General features: G+C 38.3%; 1 protein-coding gene across 2 annotated transcripts in view; it reads left to right on the top strand.

Annotated features, from left to right (window-relative positions):
• The first annotated feature begins 4,095 nt into the window (after positions 1-4,095).
• The window catches only part of cltca (clathrin, heavy chain a (Hc)), a 36,333-nt gene continuing 22,810 nt past the window's right edge, over positions 4,096-17,618 (top strand). The window contains exons 1-3 of one of the 2 annotated variants that reach the window (XM_047378871.1): positions 4,096-4,396; positions 15,903-16,110; positions 16,481-16,483. In XM_047378871.1, the coding sequence (XP_047234827.1) occupies positions 4,355-4,396; positions 15,903-16,110; positions 16,481-16,483 (253 nt within the window). In that variant the 5' untranslated portion in view covers positions 4,096-4,354. The remainder of the gene's footprint in view (positions 4,397-15,902; positions 16,111-16,480; positions 16,484-17,618) is intronic. The other variant, XM_047378872.1, reaches the window with a different exon arrangement.

The raw sequence follows: 17,618 nt of genomic DNA, 5'->3' as shown, positions 1-17,618 counted from the left end.
GCCATATCATGGCATTCCCTTGGCCCAATACTTGCGCTAGATGGGCGCATCATTGCCAATGATTATCGAACCATTCTTGAGGACCATGTGCATCCAATGGTTCAAACATTGTATCCTGAAGGCGGTGCCGTGTATCAGGATGACAATGCACCAATACACACAGCAAGACTGGTGAAAGATTGGTTTGATGAACATGAAAGTGAAGTTGAACATCTCCCATGGCCTGCACAGTCACCAGATCTAAATATTATTGAGCCACTTTGGGGTGTTTTGGAGGAGCGAGTCAGGAAACGTTTTCCTCCACCAGTACCACGTAGTGACCTGGCCACTATCCTGCAAGAAGAATGGCTTAAAATCCGTCTGACCACTGTGCAGGACTTGTATATGTCATTCCCAAGACAAATCGACGCTGTATTGGCCGCAAAAGGAGGCCCTACACCATACTAATAAATGATTGTGGTCTAAAACCAGGTGTTTCAGTTTCATTGTCCAACCCCTGTAAGTCTCCCTGAGCTCTGACCAATTGCTGAATCTCAGATTTAGGAGGAAGCTTTTGTCTTGGCTGTGGAAAGGGGAGCAGATCTTTACTCTGATTAGCTTTGTTGTCTGTTCCTTGTATTTTGTAGATCTGGAAAAGGTTTACGACTGTGACCTCGAGGTATTTTATAGATGGTTCTACAGGAGTATGAGGTACCTGGGTTGCATTTAAAGGCTATCCGGTCCTTATATCCCCAAAGCAAGACCTGTGTATACAGGTCCTTCTCAAAATATTAGCATATTGTGATAAAGTTCATTATTTTCCATAATGTCATCATGAAAATTTAACATTCATATATTTTAGATTCATTGCACACTAACTGAAATATTTCAGGTTTTTTATTGTCTTAATACGGATGATTTTGGCATACAGCTCATGAAAACCCAAAATTCCTATCTCACAAAATTAGCATATTTCATCCGACCAATAAAAGAAAAGTGTTTTTAATACAAAAAACGTCAACCTTCAAATAATCATGTACAGTTTTGCACTCAATACTTGGTCGGGAATCCTTTTGCAGAAATGACTGCTTCAATGCGGCGTGGCATGGAGGCAATATGCCTGTGGCACTGCTGAGGTCTTATGGAGGCCCAGGATGCTTTGATAGCGGCCTTTAGCTCATCCAGAGTGTTGGGTTTTGAGTCTCTCAACGTTCTCTTCACAATATCCCACAGATTCTCTATGGGGTTCAGGTCAGGAGAGTTGGCAGGCCAATTGAGCACAGTGATACCATGGTCAGTAAACCATTTACCAGGGGTTTTGGCACTGTGAGCAGGTGCCAGGTCGTGCTGAAAAATGACATCTTCATCTCCATAAAGCTTTTCAGCAGATGGAAGCATGATGTGCTCCAAAATCTCCTGATAGCTAGCTGCATTGACCCTGCCCTTGATAAAACACAGTGGACCAACACCAGCAGCTGACACGGCACCCCAGACCATCACTGACTGTTGGTACTTGACACTGGACTTCTGGCATTTTGGCATTTCCTTCTCCCCAGTCTTCCTCCAGACTCTGGCACCTTGATTTCCGAATGACATGCAGAATTTGCTTTCATCCGAAAAAAGTACTTTGGACCACTGAGCAACAGTCCAGTGCTGCTTCTCTGTAGCCCAGGTCAGGCGCTTCTGCTGCTGTTTCTGGTTCAAAAGTGGCTTGACCTGGGGAATGCGGCACCTGTAGCCCATTTCCTGCACACGCCTGTGCACGGTGGCTCTGGATGTTTCTACTCCAGACTCAGTCCACTGCTTCCGCAGGTCCCCCAAGGTCTGGAATCAGCCCTTCTCCACAATCTTCCTCAGGGTCCGGTCACCTCTTCTCGTTGTGCAGCGTTTTCTGCCACACTTTTTCCTTCCCACAGACTTCCCACTGAGGTGCCTTGATACAGCACTCTGGGAACAGCCTATTCGTTCAGAAATTTCTTTCTGTGTCTTACCCTCTTGCTTGAGGGTGTCAATAGTGGCCTTCTGGACAGCAGTCAGGTTGGCAGTCTTACCCATGATTGGGGTTTTGAGTGATGAACCAGGCTGGGAGTTTTAAAGGCCTCAGGAATCTTTTGCAGGTGTTTAGAGTTAACTCGTTGATTCAGATGATTAGGTTCATAGCTCGTTTAGAGACCCTTTTAATGATATGCTAATTTTGTGAGATAGGAATTTTGGGTTTTCATGAGCTGTATGCCAAAATCATCCGTATTAAGACAATAAAAAACCTGAAATATTTCAGTTAGTGTGCAATGAATCTAAAATATATGAATGTTAAATTTTCATGATGACATTATGGAAAATAATGAACTTTATCACAATATGCTAATATTTTGAGAAGGAGCTGTACAAAGCAGAGCTTGTTTCCAGTGCAGGTTGGAGTCTGCCAGGACAGCTTCTTGTCACCTGTACTGTTTGATGTGTTCACCAACTTGACATGATGTTTGTCAGGTCAGGTAACTTTGGGGTCCCAATTTGCTTGTCACAGATAGTGTGATTCTGTTGGCATGCAAAGACCTTCAGTGACAGCTTGAAGCAGCTGAGATGACAGCTCCTCAAAGTCTGAACCTGGTTTCCACCCCGGAAAGGGGCCAGTTTTTGCCTCAGGTGGTGGAGTTCAAGGATTTTGGTGCCTGGTTCATGAGTGATGGTAAGATAAAACAAGATGGACTTGGGTGTTGTCTTTATTAATGTTGGTGGTGCTCTGACCTGCTGTGGTGAAGAAAGAACTGACACAAAACAAAAGCAATTAACTTTATTATAGTCCTTACCTTTGGACATGAAACATGATTCTGGATATAAACTATTGAAATGAGCCTCTTCCACAGGGTGGCTCCCCTCAGCTTTAGAGATAAAGAAGTCTGTTATCTAGGAGGAGCTCAGAGTAGAGTCACTGCAGCTCCACATCAAAAGGATTCAGTTGAGGTGGTTCGGGCATCTGATGAAAGTGCCTTCTAGATGCCTCCCTTTGGAGGCCAAATCCCACTGGGAAGAGCAAACATTTAAGTTCAGTTGCAGAACTAATTAAATATCTCTGTTGTTGCTCACAGAGCAGAAACTACTACTACTACTTTAAAAACTACTAAATCTACTTTAAAAAATATATTATTTTGATATTTAATGGGGTCTTCTTTTATCAACTTTTTGCAAATGCTTGCTGACCTTTCTTCTGTAGAGCTCTGTACAGGAATACTATATATATATATATATATATATATATATATATTTATATGGTATTTGTCAACCACACACAGTTGACAAATGCCATGTACTCACTTTCCTGCAAACTCTACTCTTTCAGAAGCCATTATTGCTGGCTCATGAAAATAAGATCTCTACGAATGGGTCTCAGCAGTCAGTTAAACATTGAGTAATACTGTCACATCCTCTGCCTACAGAAATTGTGGATGTAAAACAGGGAAATGAATACTAGCATGTCTCACTCCACCTTACAGATATTGGATGTTTGTGTTAAAACATTGAATATCCTGGCAAAAGGTTTTTACGAAGCCAAAATCAATCCATGTTAAATAAAAAAATATTTTATCTTTTGTTTTCTACATGTACACATGAAGCCTAATTAAGAATTGGACAGGAAATATTTTCGGCATTCCTTCAAAATGAGCCTTGCAAAGTGGGTAACACAAGACATTTAATTTACGTGTGACGTGTTGTCAATGTAACTCGATACAACAATGCATCGACTTAAAAGGGAAAATGTCTAATGCACCTCTCAAAAAAGTTGAATGTCTTGTTTGAGTTTGGGTGCTTTGATTGGCTACAATCCCTACACACCGCGTAGTAATGACGTTAATTTACAAAGACGAATGATGTGGCAAAAATCAAAGGGCAAATAGAAGAAAGTAGTCCCACTTTTACATCTATAATCTCGTACTAAAGCAACTAAGTCAAACGAGTCGGTTTTACATTTTAACAAATAATATTTACTGTAGCTTAGTAAAAATACATGTTCAAATATTATTTATTTACAGTATTATACAGCTTCTAAAGAAGTGTGACAAGGTATTCATCCGCCTCGTCGACTGCACTTTCATTTCCGGGATGTTTTCTCTGCTGACCAGCCTCCATCGCCATTGCAGGTCCAGGCTGTCGGTGTAGTGGCAGTCGGTAATTAGCCGGGGAAACACCTCAACCGAACGCTGACGGGACGAAGGAAAAGTACCATCCTACCAACAACACGCTCTGCTGAAGGTTTAGAATCATTTGAGAAGTGGGCTTTAGAGTAGAGGCCCCCTGGCTGTCCGGCTAGGACCTGTGAGAAGCAGCCTTAGTTTGTTAGCATTAGAAGAAATCGGAGGAGGGTGACAGGGGAACCGCCATGGCTCAGATCCTGCCAATTCGCTTTCAGGAGCACCTGCAGGTACGTGGAGAAACGAATGAATGACATACAAACTTGTTTAGTGAAGTTTGGCATTCTCTATCACCCGCAACGTGATAAACTGTGGTTTCAGAGACTTTCTGAACAGAAGTTTGAGGTTGCTAGCAGGCTAAGTTAGCTTTCAGGAGCTATGCTAACTAGCTTGACAGGGTGGATGACGTTTATCTGAACTAGCATCTAGTCAGCTGGCTAACACTTTAACTAGACGCACTTGCTCTTAAAATAACCATAACCCCCTCTAATATAATGATATAGTTTGTGGAAACGAGATTGTGACAATTAGAAACTTTATTCAAAAGATGTTTTTTTCGAAAACCTGTTCGTTCTTTACGGCATTGTTGAAAGTTGGTTGTTAGAGTACATACAGCTATATTCTTTTTGCTTTAATCATAAATCCTTTCCAGATTTTGTTGACTTAGGTCAATCAATTATGTAACACCTATCTTAACTGACTCTACGCCCATTGGTAACCCGGTCAACATGTTAAAGGGGGAGAAAGTAAAATCAAGTGAACTTGTATTTACTCATGTTGATTTTTCTCTGAAAGAGATTTTCGTGGCTTTGAAGCGTATCATCATGGCTGGTTCTAGAAAGAATCATGTGGTGTGTCGGATAACTACTGGCTGAGGCTCATGGACTCACCGAACAGGATGTCTTTTTGAATTAAACATCTTTTTTTGGTCCTCAAGTGTTTGTTGTGATTTTACCTTTACCCCCATTCCTTCCATTTTAAAAAGCTAAACCTTTACTATGACCTGATTAAAGTGTATGCTATTTTTCCAGACATAAAACTTTAATTCTTAAAGTTTTCAATTAAGGTTAATAAGTAATGCATTTACTTCTTGGCTTTAAGGTAAAATTACTTGTTTTAATAGACATATTTCAGCTTCTTGGCTATACAACAATTAGACTAGTGAGTTTTCAGCTGAAGTATTAACTTGGGACCACAAATTAATAGACCTTTTTATATAGGCACTACAAACCCCTTCACTGTTAATTGTGGGAAGCTCAGACATTGATGAATGAGAAAAGGTCATGGTTAGTATATTCTGTGACTTTTATGTACAGCCTTCTATTTTTTTTAAACCCAAAGCTTTTTGTCATATTCAGCTTTCCAAAAACTGAATCCAAATTACAGTTCCCATGGGAATTTCAAGGTGCATTGCTGTGTTGTTCCTTTTCAAGCCAGGTGAATGTGATGCTGTAAGTTTCATCAGCATGTGTTTGGGTTTGCTAAAAATAACAAAAGATTTGCTACACCTTCCTATAACAAGTGGCGTGGAAACTATTCCTCTTGGTTATTATGACAGGACTTGATGAGTTAATGTGTGGGCCTGTCACGAGGTTATATGAAGGCTGGGCCTTGCAAAGATCTTTTGTGTTCAGTTACAATTAAATTATTATTGGATGATTTTTGACTTCTTGTTAAAATACTTTGATTGCAGGAGGGGGATTAAACAGAAGTTACCACAAATGTACATTATACATTAATTGTGCTTCAAAGTTAAACTAACATTTTGTCCCAATTATCTGCAGTGATGCATCTTTCCCTTTTTGAACATTCTGTTTCGCAAACTGTCTTAATTTACTTTCATATTCAATTGACTAATACCTTCTCATGAAACTCAATGTAGTGTAGTTAATTTTTTTTCCAATTTGAACCATAATTGGATCCCAAGTAGTTTATTCATTACCTATGATGAGTTCACAGCCAATCTGTGATTTGCTCAGGCTTTCCCTGATTTGTCATTTTTAGGTCTCGCAACGCGTTTTCTTGTGACAAATCAGCTCCCAGAAGACCTTTTGTAGTCATCATTAATGGATGACATGCATATGTCATTTCATACATGTTTCAACACTTCCACCATTTGTAACTGGTTGTTCTGTAGAAGGAAAGCCAAATGTGCCCTTAAATTAGTTTTTTTTTTTTTTTTGGTCTGGATCAAAGACTGTGGATTGGGTTCTCATTCTTAAAAATGTTTTTAAGTGATGGTTCGTTAGGAGGTATAATACATTTTTGGTGAAAAATGGCATGTTGAAACCTTTTTTTTTAAACACAATTACATGTTTTTAAACCAGTTGAATAAACCCACTGTCTGGAAGTTTCTTGTTTTAGCCTCCTTCTAATAATATCTACCAAATGCACAGTAAGTACAAAGATGGGGATGATATGTCACTGCATGAAAGAGTTTTCAGACAGGCTTGAACATCTTTTATCTATTACTGGTAATGTGTAGAGATGGAGTGAATCCATAATTTGGATTTAAAATGTGAAGATGCTTGTTGCAATGTGCTCAAATCTATTAATCATTCTAATTTTCAAGCATCCATTTTCTGGGTATGATTCCTGGGGTAGTGGATTACATCACCTAGTGCCCACTCTTAGTTAAATTAAAAACCTAATTCTACCATGCCTGTACGTATAGATGACACTAGAAGCACTTAATATGAACTATATGGTGGACCTTCAAAATTAATTTAAAAAGGAAAAATAAAAGTTAGAAAACAGTTAAAGACCCTTGTGACTGTAGTTTGAACAAATTTCTGCCTCCTGATTGGTGGGACCAATGTCTTGGAGAGGCCCATCATATCTGCAGTTACTACTTTCAGCTTTTACCTGAAGAGGTAAAGGTGCATAATTAAAAATATTTAACCTTTTTACATTTAATGCTAAAGTAAATCTAATTTCATGCTGTTGGAGCTCATTGGTATAATAAGCTGAATGTTTGTTTTAGTTTTAGAGCAGGAAGTCTCAGTCAGCAAGAAGTGTCATTTTTTGGCTACTCTCTATCTGTTTCCTGTCTTGTTACACTCCTTTAAACTCGGCATGCATGTGCCTTTTGCTATCCAGTCAACATGCACAGCTTGCAAATTTATACATCATCCATTTATATAATATATGGTAGATGTAAGGTTTAAGACATTTAACTGGCAGTGTCATTTTTATTGGTTGTTTCTGAGCTTTTGGCTGCTCACAAGATGGTTTAGTTTGTTGCCATATTGATTTCTTTTTTTTAATTTTTGCACATGTATTTGGATTTTTAATTGGGTAATATATTTTCTTACACATTAGGAAACATCGCAAGAAAATGAGTGGGAATGTTAAGTGTTGCCTGGCATGGAGGATGTCTTTAAACCTCATCATAGGAGTTGGTATAAACTCAGTGTTCTTCCCTCAGTTTAATTCTCTTTAATCTTTACAAACAGTAGTTAACACCATTTCATGTCATGGGAACAAAATGGCCATCACAAAGCCTTCTCATGTTACAAGTATTTACTAACCAGGATTTGAAAAGCCAAGTTTCATTTGAGACAAAATGACAATGTTTTGTCATTTTGTCTCACATAAAAAGCCCATAATTACAAGTTGCATTAATTTTACTTTTCTGTGCTTAAATCAAGGTTTCTAAGTGTACAAAGTAATTTATGTTTACAAAAGTTGCCTTTATGTACATACAACACAAGGAGACAACATGAGTTCACAAAGATCTATTTCCATAGGTGTTTGATTGAAAATCTAACCTCTTTCTTGAACTTGCTTAGAGTTGACCCACAGGGAGGTCTGTCCATTTCTTGTACCAAGCTTTTATAATGTCCCATTATGAGATGTCCATGTTGCACTTTGAACAATGCTTGTAAATGACCAGCTGATAACTCGTGACAGGCTGGCAGGGATGCTGATTTGCTGAACACTTGACATTCTGCAGGACTGCCTGAATTTGAGAGTTGAGATAAAGGAAACTGCTCTTTTCAAACCACCTCGCTGAAACTGACATGAAGTGGAGTTGGAAGCACATTTTTCCTTCCTGTGCGTCACCTGACTTTATCTGACATTAAAGGCAGCTCCTCACTCTTTTGTCTCTGGCTGGTCACATCCCCTCAGTAGATCATGGTAGTGGAGGAGGCATTACTGTGCTGTGCAGACTTTGTTTTTTTTTTTAAGTCCCTGTACACAATGGAACCCTAGTTTCCTGTTGTAGAACATTGCACTGAACTACTGCAAACCTCAGCACATTGTATAGCCTATCCTTTCCTGCCATACTTTGAACTTTACTTATGTTCCACCTAAACTGAGCTTTTTTTTTTAACTGCTGAGCAGGAGTGTACTTTTATGGGAACACATTAACCAATATAAAGGTTATAGTAATCAGTAGAATTGTCCCTTAGTGTTGGCTGATTGCTCAGATTAGGTAGCAACAGTTTAAATGTACTGTTCAATAGTAAGTATAAAGCGCGCAATTACAGGTCATAGAGATGCACTGATTAGAGTTTTGTCTGATTTTTCAATCTCCAGTTTTTGTAAGGCTTTATAAAGCCATATTCCTTTTTAAGTTTTCAGAATATGGTCTTTCTGCTTGAGTAGCTATTAAGATTAAAGACAGAAGTGATGTTGCACATAATCTAAGTCAGGTTTTCTGTTTTAAAACATTTACACATCTGGCATATTCCATAACAGATGTTGATATTGCAGCTAAGCTGCAATACATTCAGCCTTTCTGGTGTCTTCTAAAGTCTGCTGTGCTAAGCGCTCCCTTTGCCAATTCAGTAAAATGTTCCCAAGCTGGATGTGAATCAACATTCAGTAGAGGCCTCATTTTTATATCCAAATTGGCAAATGCAGAAAATGTCAAAGGAACAAAAGGACCAATATCCAACAAAGTCTAGCTCTTTGTTGTGCCACCCTGAATAAACAGCTGACATGCCTGTGTAGAAAGTACTTTGCATTTCTAGCATCTTCATACACTTTTTGTCATTTCTTACTTAATTTTTAATGTATCATTAATTCTAAAAATGGTGCTTTGCTCCTACTAATTCTTTACTCTATCAAAATTAGGGATGCATGATATATGTGCATTAACATCCGTTACGGCCGTATTTGTCAATTTTTAACATATCGGTAGCGTCCAATTTGTAAAACTGGGCCGATATTAACAACTGTTTATTTCCATCTTGTAGCTATTTGTGTTTTGGGAGGGGTTAACTATGTGAAAGTGGTGCAGCACAGGAGTTAATATAAATTAACCATTAAGGATGGATTGATGAAAGCAGAGTTGGTACACTACATTCAGAAAGGTACCTGGAGTCATATTCATATATCCCATGGTCATAAGCTAATCCAGGATGTTTCAAACTGATTTTCCGGTTACTTTTATTACCTGATGAAAGAGCAAGTCTTTCTATGAATTGGAGCTTATGTGGTGGTGCATCTCTGCAAGAGGAAATCAGTTTTCTTGCTGTTGCTATTATTTTCCTGTCTTGTGATTTCAACTCCCATTTTCTGGTGGAAATGTTTTTCCTTACTCTGTATTTGACATGGAGGCTAGGAATGTTTGTATAGCTGGCTGCTGCAAATTTTCCCTGATAACAGGAAAACATGCACAGATTCTTATTGCCGTGTCTACAATCTTTACTTAGATGAGCTCATTTTATTGCTGGATGTTGCATCTTCAAAGTTTTGAATGCGGTTTGTTTTAAGTACTTATGACATGTTCTGTTTAAAATGATCAGCTGGGGCTTTTCCAGATGAAAAGGTAACTTGTCAGCTGGAACTTAAACTCAGTTCTGACCCCGCTGACTGTCTGCTTTATTGGCGTCCCTCTGACTCTAGAACTTCAGACAAGATATTGGTTGTGGTGCTGAATAAAGGAAAAATTTAAGGTGTCTTAAAATGTTTTCCTTCACAAACTATTTTTCACACTTTACGATAACTTTCGGAAAAAAAAAACATACAATCAGCCACTGTTAGTGTAAAAAAACAAATCTTAATTTAACATCCTTTCTACCTAAGCTCAAAGTTTAAAACAGAAATATATCAGAATGATTTGTGACCTGGGCTGACTGGAACAAAAATACAAGGATATGAACTTATCTAAATGGAAAGGAAGAGAGCTAATGTTATCACCTCAACAAGCTCTTCCACATAAAAACACAGCAGTGGAAGTGAACACGAGATTATTCAGAACTTTGCAGCTGAAACTTTTTTCAAACATGATACATCCGGGTGGAAAACAGTTAATCTGTAGTGAGAGCTGTCCAGCAGGATTTCTGTGAATGAGAATCAAAGTTGCTGTCAGTAAACCAACAGATAGGAGAAACGAATAAGATGCAGTTATAATACAATATTAATTTACATTTAACTTGATAGTGCTGGAATGTGGTGTGAATTTTAACTTTCGTGAGCTGCTTAAGAAAGAACTATGAAATATGAATGTGAGGAACTTAATGAGGGGACTTTTAATGAGTTTTTAAGTTCGTTTGACAAAAGAAATGGTTAATTAGCTTTAGTTTATAATATTGGCCACATTGGTCACTTTGCCTAAAGAACAAATCTGATTGTGCAACCTTTTTTATGGTCACCTCAGATACTTTTTAAATACAGGCATTTATTAAATTCTTGTTTGCATAGAAGTCCTTTTCATCACATTGTGATGTAAAGAATTTAATCTTTGAACATGTAACATGTTAAGTAAGACTGCCAATGCAGAAGTGAAGTTTTAAGAGTCAGCAGGTTGTTCTTATCTACAGTGATTAACAAAACTTTGTTAGTGAGTTATTTTTCCAGGAAATTATGTTTACTGAATGGTGCAAAATTTGTACAGATAATTTTGAGAATGCACAATCATTAACAGAAATTTGTAGTTCGAATACTTAACACTACTCACAATTGTTGATAAAGATAATAAAAAAGCAGAACTACAATAACCAACCCAGCACCTTCTCTTTGAATAACAATGTACAAACATTTAAGAAGCCTTAAAAAACAAACAAACCAGTAAAGGATAATAGACTCGTATTAGGGTGTTCACGAAGGGAGTCCATGTCCGATCCCTGCACTGAATGAATGATTTTTTTTTTTTTTTTTTATTCCGGCTCATTAATCTACTGTTTTTGGTTTGGAGGTTCTATACATTTCTACTTTGGTAGATTCCAGGAAAACAAAGTATCTCCTGCAACATTGTAGTTTGAGGGATGCAACATCTCCAAGTATCCAGATCTTGGGATTAGATTCCAAACAATATCCACATACCTCTGATGTCTTTGTAATGACATTATTCCAGAACAAAATTCCAAAGCATATGAACGAGATCCCCATCAGAGCTTTTACACCTTTTGACATTGATCAGACATACCATCACACAGTTTACTTTGTCTGTATGGAGTGTAATATGTTTGATGGAAAATATTATATTGAATTTGTCTGTATTCTGTAGTATTGTCTGAGAATAGTGCAAAATATAATCTAGGTTTACCCGAAAGCCCAGAAATACATGGGTTGGACAATGAAACTGAAACACCTGTCATTTTAGTGTGGGAGGTTTCATGGCTAAATTGGACCAGCCTGGTAGCCAGTTTTCATTGATTGCACATTGCACCAGTAAGAGCAGAGTGTGAAGGTTCAATTAGCAGGGTAAGAGCACAGTTTTGCTCAAAATATTGAAATGCACACAACATTATGGGTGACTTACCAGAGTTCAAAAGAAGACAAATGGTTGGTGCACGTCTTGCTGGCGCATCTGTGACCAAGACAGCAAGTTTTTGTGATGTATCAAGAGCCACGGTATCCAGGGTAATGTCAGCATACCACCAAGAAGGACGAACCACATCCAACAGGATTAACTGTGGACGCAAGAGGAAGCTGTCTGAAAGGGATGTTCGGGTGCTAACCCGGATTGTATCCAAAAAACATAAAACCACGGCTGTATCAGGATGACAATGCACCAATACACACAGCAAGACTGGTGAAAGATTGGTTTGATGAACATGAAAGTGAAGTTGAACATCTCCCATGGCCTGCACAGTCACCAGATCTAAATATTATTGAGCCACTTTGGGGTGTTTTGGAGGAGCGAGTCAGGAAACGTTTTCCTCCACCAGTATCACGTAGTGACCTGGCCACTATCCTGCAAGAAGAATGGCTTAAAATCCCTCTGACCACTGTGCAGGACTTGTACAGGTCCTTCTAAAAAAATTAGCATATTGTGATAATGTTCATTATTTTCCATAATGTCACACCATAGAGTTCAATCTTTGTCTCATCACACCAAAGAAATTTGTTTCTCATGGTCAGAGTCCTCCAGGTGCCGTTTGGTTAGCTCCAGACGGGCTGCCATGTCCCTTTTTTACTAAGGAGCTGCTTTCGTCTGGCCACTCTAGAATACAAGCCAGATTGGTGGATTGCTGCAGAGATGGTAGTCCTTGGAATATGGTCCTCTCTCCACAGAGGAACGCAGGAGCTCTGACGGAGTGACCAAGGGAATCTCGGTCACCTCACTGACAAAAGCGTTTCCCCTAACTGCTCAGTTGAGACGGCCGTCGAGCTCTAGGAAGATTCCTGGTGGTTCCAAACTTCTTCTATTTACGAGTGATTGAGGCCACTGTGTTCATTAGGACCTTCAAAGGAGCAGACATTTTCTGTATCCTTCCAAAGATTTGTTCCTCAAGACAACCATGTTTCAGAGGTCTATAGACAATTCCTTTCACTTCATGCTTGGTGTTTGCTCTCTGATGCACTGTCAACTGTGGGACCTCATATAGACAGGTGAGTTCCTAATCATGTCCAATCACTGAAATTTATCGAAGGTTGGCTCCATTTAAGCTGTAGAAACATCTCAAGGATGATCAGTGGAAAAAGTATGCACCTCAGCTCAGTTTTGAGTTTGATGGAAGAGGCTGTGAATACTTATACTTAAATTGTCATAATGGGGTACTGTATGTAGAATTTGGAGAAGAGATTAATTTGGTACCATATGGAATAAGGCTGTTGCATAACTAAATCAGGTAAAAGTGCAGTGCTGTGAATACTTTCTGGATGCACTGTACATGTGAACATACCTCAGGTTGCAGCCTAGATTTCATTTATATTGAATACGTATTTTTTTGTTTTGTTTGTTTTTTTGTCCCAGATATCATTAAATCACAGATGAGTAAACGGTGTTGTCTAAAGGCTCCCATTTCAGTTTTTTTTAAATCAAATATGAAAATACAAAACACCAAATGCTAACAATTCAGAGGAACATTAGTCCATTAGAGCAGCAGTCTCATCAGGATGTTGGTACTTACTGAAACCCTAATGTGGGATGTTTCTGGTACTGGCATTTTCTAACACTAGAAGGTAGTTGGTTGTATAGGTATATTAATAATGGTGCTTAGTGTATTCACTATTCACATTTCAGCTTAACTAGATAATTTCAGTGACATCTGGGATTTTTATATTTCTGTTTTTTACTGTACTTTTTTTTACAATTATGGCCTCTAAGGCTTAGTTCATTTTCAAAGTGTTAAACATTTTTTACGGTACACTGGGGCAAGATTAGTTTTTTAGTCTTTTTAGTCTTGTTTTAATCCTGTTAAGCAACTCTTAATAAATGTTTCATCAATGCTTGTCTTGATAACTGTCCTCACCTAAGCTAAAAGCAGCTGTGGTGAAGTAAAGGCAGGCTAGCCTTGCTGACTAAATGATTTTCCACATTAACTGTAGCTCCACAGGTTTGACCTGCTTTCACCAAATTCCTGTTTATTGATGTCACAGCTGTTTTAGACTGTAGTGGTTTACTAAATGTGTTCGTAGGAAACCAACCCCCTAGACTAAACCGTAGTCTTGTCAGTTTCCCATCTGTGCATGATTTTTCTATTCATTGTCATATTACTGTCCTTGCCTCTCCTGTTTTACAAGTGCCTTTTATTGTGAATGAAGGAACTTCCTGCTAATCTCAGACTAGATGACTGCATTGAGGGTGAGCAAAAAGCAACAGAAACTAGACGACCTTTTTTTTTTTTTCCATTAAATGTTTACATAATTAGCCTTCTACCGAGCATGCAGATGTGTCCCTGTGTGGTTTTACTCAGTTTAGTGAAATTATTTCAGGTCGAACAGAGCAGTCATGGACTTGGACCATGTTGGTATTGCACACAAGGTTTGCATATAAATTAAATGTTCCCCTAGTTTGAATCAACGAAGGATGGTTGCTCCTATAATGTTCCAATTAGGCCCAGCTTTTAGTGTAATTGAAACTAAAGGGGAAAAAACAGCTCTGCCTCAGTAGTTTTCAGTTATCATTGTGAAGTTCCCTTACTGCAGTGTCACTCTGTGAGAAGCAGGTTACTTTGTGTTGAAAGAATGTGGGTGGGGCAGGGCTGTGGCAAGCGTGTGTCCCACCATTGATAAACGTTGTCACCATTTCATTGGGTAGTTCTTAGAAAAGTGTCTGTCTGCTGCTTAGCTTTGAATGATAGCAATTTGTAATGCAGACACTTGCTTGTTAAAATTTGATAGATTTTGGTTAATGCCTGGAAGCCCATCAGACCAAAAAAAACCTCCTATGGCCTTATAAAAGCTATGACCAAAAATGCTGTAAACACTTGACCATTGCTATAGTATTTTTTTCCAACATGTATCCATGATCATAAAAAAGCATGTTGTTCTTCCCACAGTAACAATAATCGTATTATTTGCATTACTCTTGAGGAGAAGTTGTACAAATGTGGTATGCTACTCATGGGTTGCAAAACTAAAGGAAGTTGCAACAACACAACGTGATCTGGGAAGCAGTTTCATTTCCTCTTGGTTTGAAATCATAATATCGATGTCATCAACAGTTGGTTCATTGGAAAAGAAGAAAGTGTAATGTTAAACTTTTGCAAATGTTTTTTTTTTTGTGTATCGTAGGGCTGCAGGGTCTACCTTTTTTATTGCAATATCCTCTTGGATGCAATATCATCACAAAGAACTGTTAGGAATGCAGCTTTTAAAATATTTGTTGAATGTGAAGTTTGCTGCCTAATATTCTCAGCCTGTCGAATAAGGTGTCAATGCAGTAGATGCTCATATCTGATAGAGATGGAAGTACACAAGATCGGTAAAAAAGGAATATTGTTGGAAGCATAGCAGTGATGCATGAGAAAGAGAAGGCAGGGAAATGTGTATTTACTTTAAAAGATAAAGCCATTGCAATATTTAACAGTAATATCGCAAATCACATGTTAATCTTGTAGACGGGAATCTTTCTAGCAAACACGCTTGTTGCTTTTTAAAAAGCTGAGATTGAGCAAGCGCAGGCAGTACACAAAAACACACTTTTAAGAATGTGGCAGTGAATGTATCAGTTACTTTAAAAACCAAGATTTAAAATCCCTTCTCTCAACATGTTTCTCCCAACTCTCTCTGGGTTCTTTAGTATTCTGGCCACTATAATTAAGCCACGCCACCAGGGAGTGAAGAATAATGAACGGCCCAATGTGTTGTTTTTTTACTTAAGTCCTTAGTTAAATTGTCTCTTGGTCTTCCAAAAAAAGAAACTGGTTGGGCTTTGTTTTTGTTTGTCATCCGTTATACTCAAATACCACTGATAATATTTAGCAGCACATGCAGAGCTGTGAAGCAGCTGCAGCAGTTCTGGAGCTGAGTTGTATAGAGAGCTTTACTATAACCCTTTGTAGCCTGTTTGTGTTCAGCCTGACATGTCTTCTGCCTTTTACCTGTCTGTCCCAGCTCCAGAATTTGGGAATCAATCCAGCCAACATAGGCTTCAGCACCCTGACCATGGAGTCTGACAAATTCATCTGTGTGCGGGAGAAAGTAGGGGAGCAGGCTCAAGTTGTGATCATCGACATGGCCGACCCAAATACTCCGATCCGGAGACCCATCTCGGCTGACAGCGCCATCATGAATCCCGCCAGCAAGGTCATTGCACTTAAAGGTACGGCTCTATTGTGGCCCCACAGCGGCCTTTATTTATGCAAATCTGTGTTGCTTTTTAGAGATATGCTCTACCAGAGTTTAAGGCTAAATTGTTTTACAAACTGAATTCTAACGTGTTTAATGTGACATTGGTTTGATATTTGAAGAGCATGTTCAGTTACTTTCATTCATTAAAGTCTGTACACATACAGCTACTTCAGTTTTATTGGCCAGTGATTGGATTTTTATGAAACATGAACATGTCTTATAAAGGCTAAAAATAGCACATTTTATTCTTTTTGTCCAGCTTCTATGATTACTTTGACTTTTTTTGTTTTTGTCTTTTGTATGTTCTTTTTTTTTTTCTTACTGCTTTCTTATGTTTGCAGACGGTGAGTTGAAATTTCAATATTTACTGTGGAAGAGAAATCCTGTTTTAAAGACAAGTAATTCTGAGCAAACTAGTCCTATCTAAAATAATGTCATTTCATATTGCTTCTCTAAAGTATTAAGGCATTCAAACCATTGGAGTACATTTCTGTCAGTTCAGTTATACATTAAGCCGTTAACCAAAGTTTGCTCAGTGTGTCTTTATGACGTTCACCATAAACTCTTTGTAAACAGGATTTAGCTTTCACAGCCTTACAGCTTGCTGCATTCCATCATTTTATATGTGAAATGATTTGGAACATGTTGATGCGGTAATATTACGGGTAAGAATAATTTCATTTTAATTCATGTTTCCATTTGAAATCTGTGTTCTCCATCTGAAATTGAAATTACGGAAACCTGTTTTCACTCATCTTCAAACTGATTAATGTATATTCATTTCATTTGGCCTGAATGTTTAAATTAAAGGTTTTCATTACCTGTAAGGGAGTTGAAATAAAAATACATTATCTGCTTGGGAGGTTCGGTGGGCTCTGATGGCACCTGATTTGGTTCCTCATGTTACTCTAATATATTGACTCAATTTGGTCTTCTAAGTTAAAGAGCAGACTTACTTAAAACAGAACTTGGAAGTAGTTAGCCTTGCTTACTTTGCTAGGGTTGTTAAAACATGCTAAGTTAATTTGCAGTTGTGAACAGTGTAGCTTCCCTGTGCATATTTGATTCCATTTATCCAAAAAAATATATATTTATGTCAATCTGTGTTCAGATCTTGACCTTTTCTTTATCGAGCAACCTAAGTCACAATATTCAAGCCACATAATCCAAGCTATTAATTTCTTCATGATTTCAGTAAATATAATGTACATGGAGATACACCACTTAATCAGCCAGGGAACGGTCCTTTTTTCTATTCATTAAATGCATCAAAATAAGGACTTCCACTATTTTGGGGTCTGTAAACAACTCCACCAACAGCATGCAGTTTGATGCACTTTTCAGTGGTTCTCAATTCAGGTCCTCAGGAGCCATTGTCCTGCAAGTTTTGGGTGTTTCCCTGCTCTCGCTCATTTGACCCAAATGACCGGGTAATTAACAGGTTTCTGCAGTGCTTGATCCTATGCTGAGAAAGTAGAG

The sequence above is a fragment of the Girardinichthys multiradiatus genome, chromosome 11 (assembly GCF_021462225.1).
Source record: "Girardinichthys multiradiatus isolate DD_20200921_A chromosome 11, DD_fGirMul_XY1, whole genome shotgun sequence".
Taxonomy (NCBI): domain Eukaryota; kingdom Metazoa; phylum Chordata; class Actinopteri; order Cyprinodontiformes; family Goodeidae; genus Girardinichthys; species Girardinichthys multiradiatus.
This window is presented reverse-complemented; position numbering and strand designations above follow the sequence as displayed.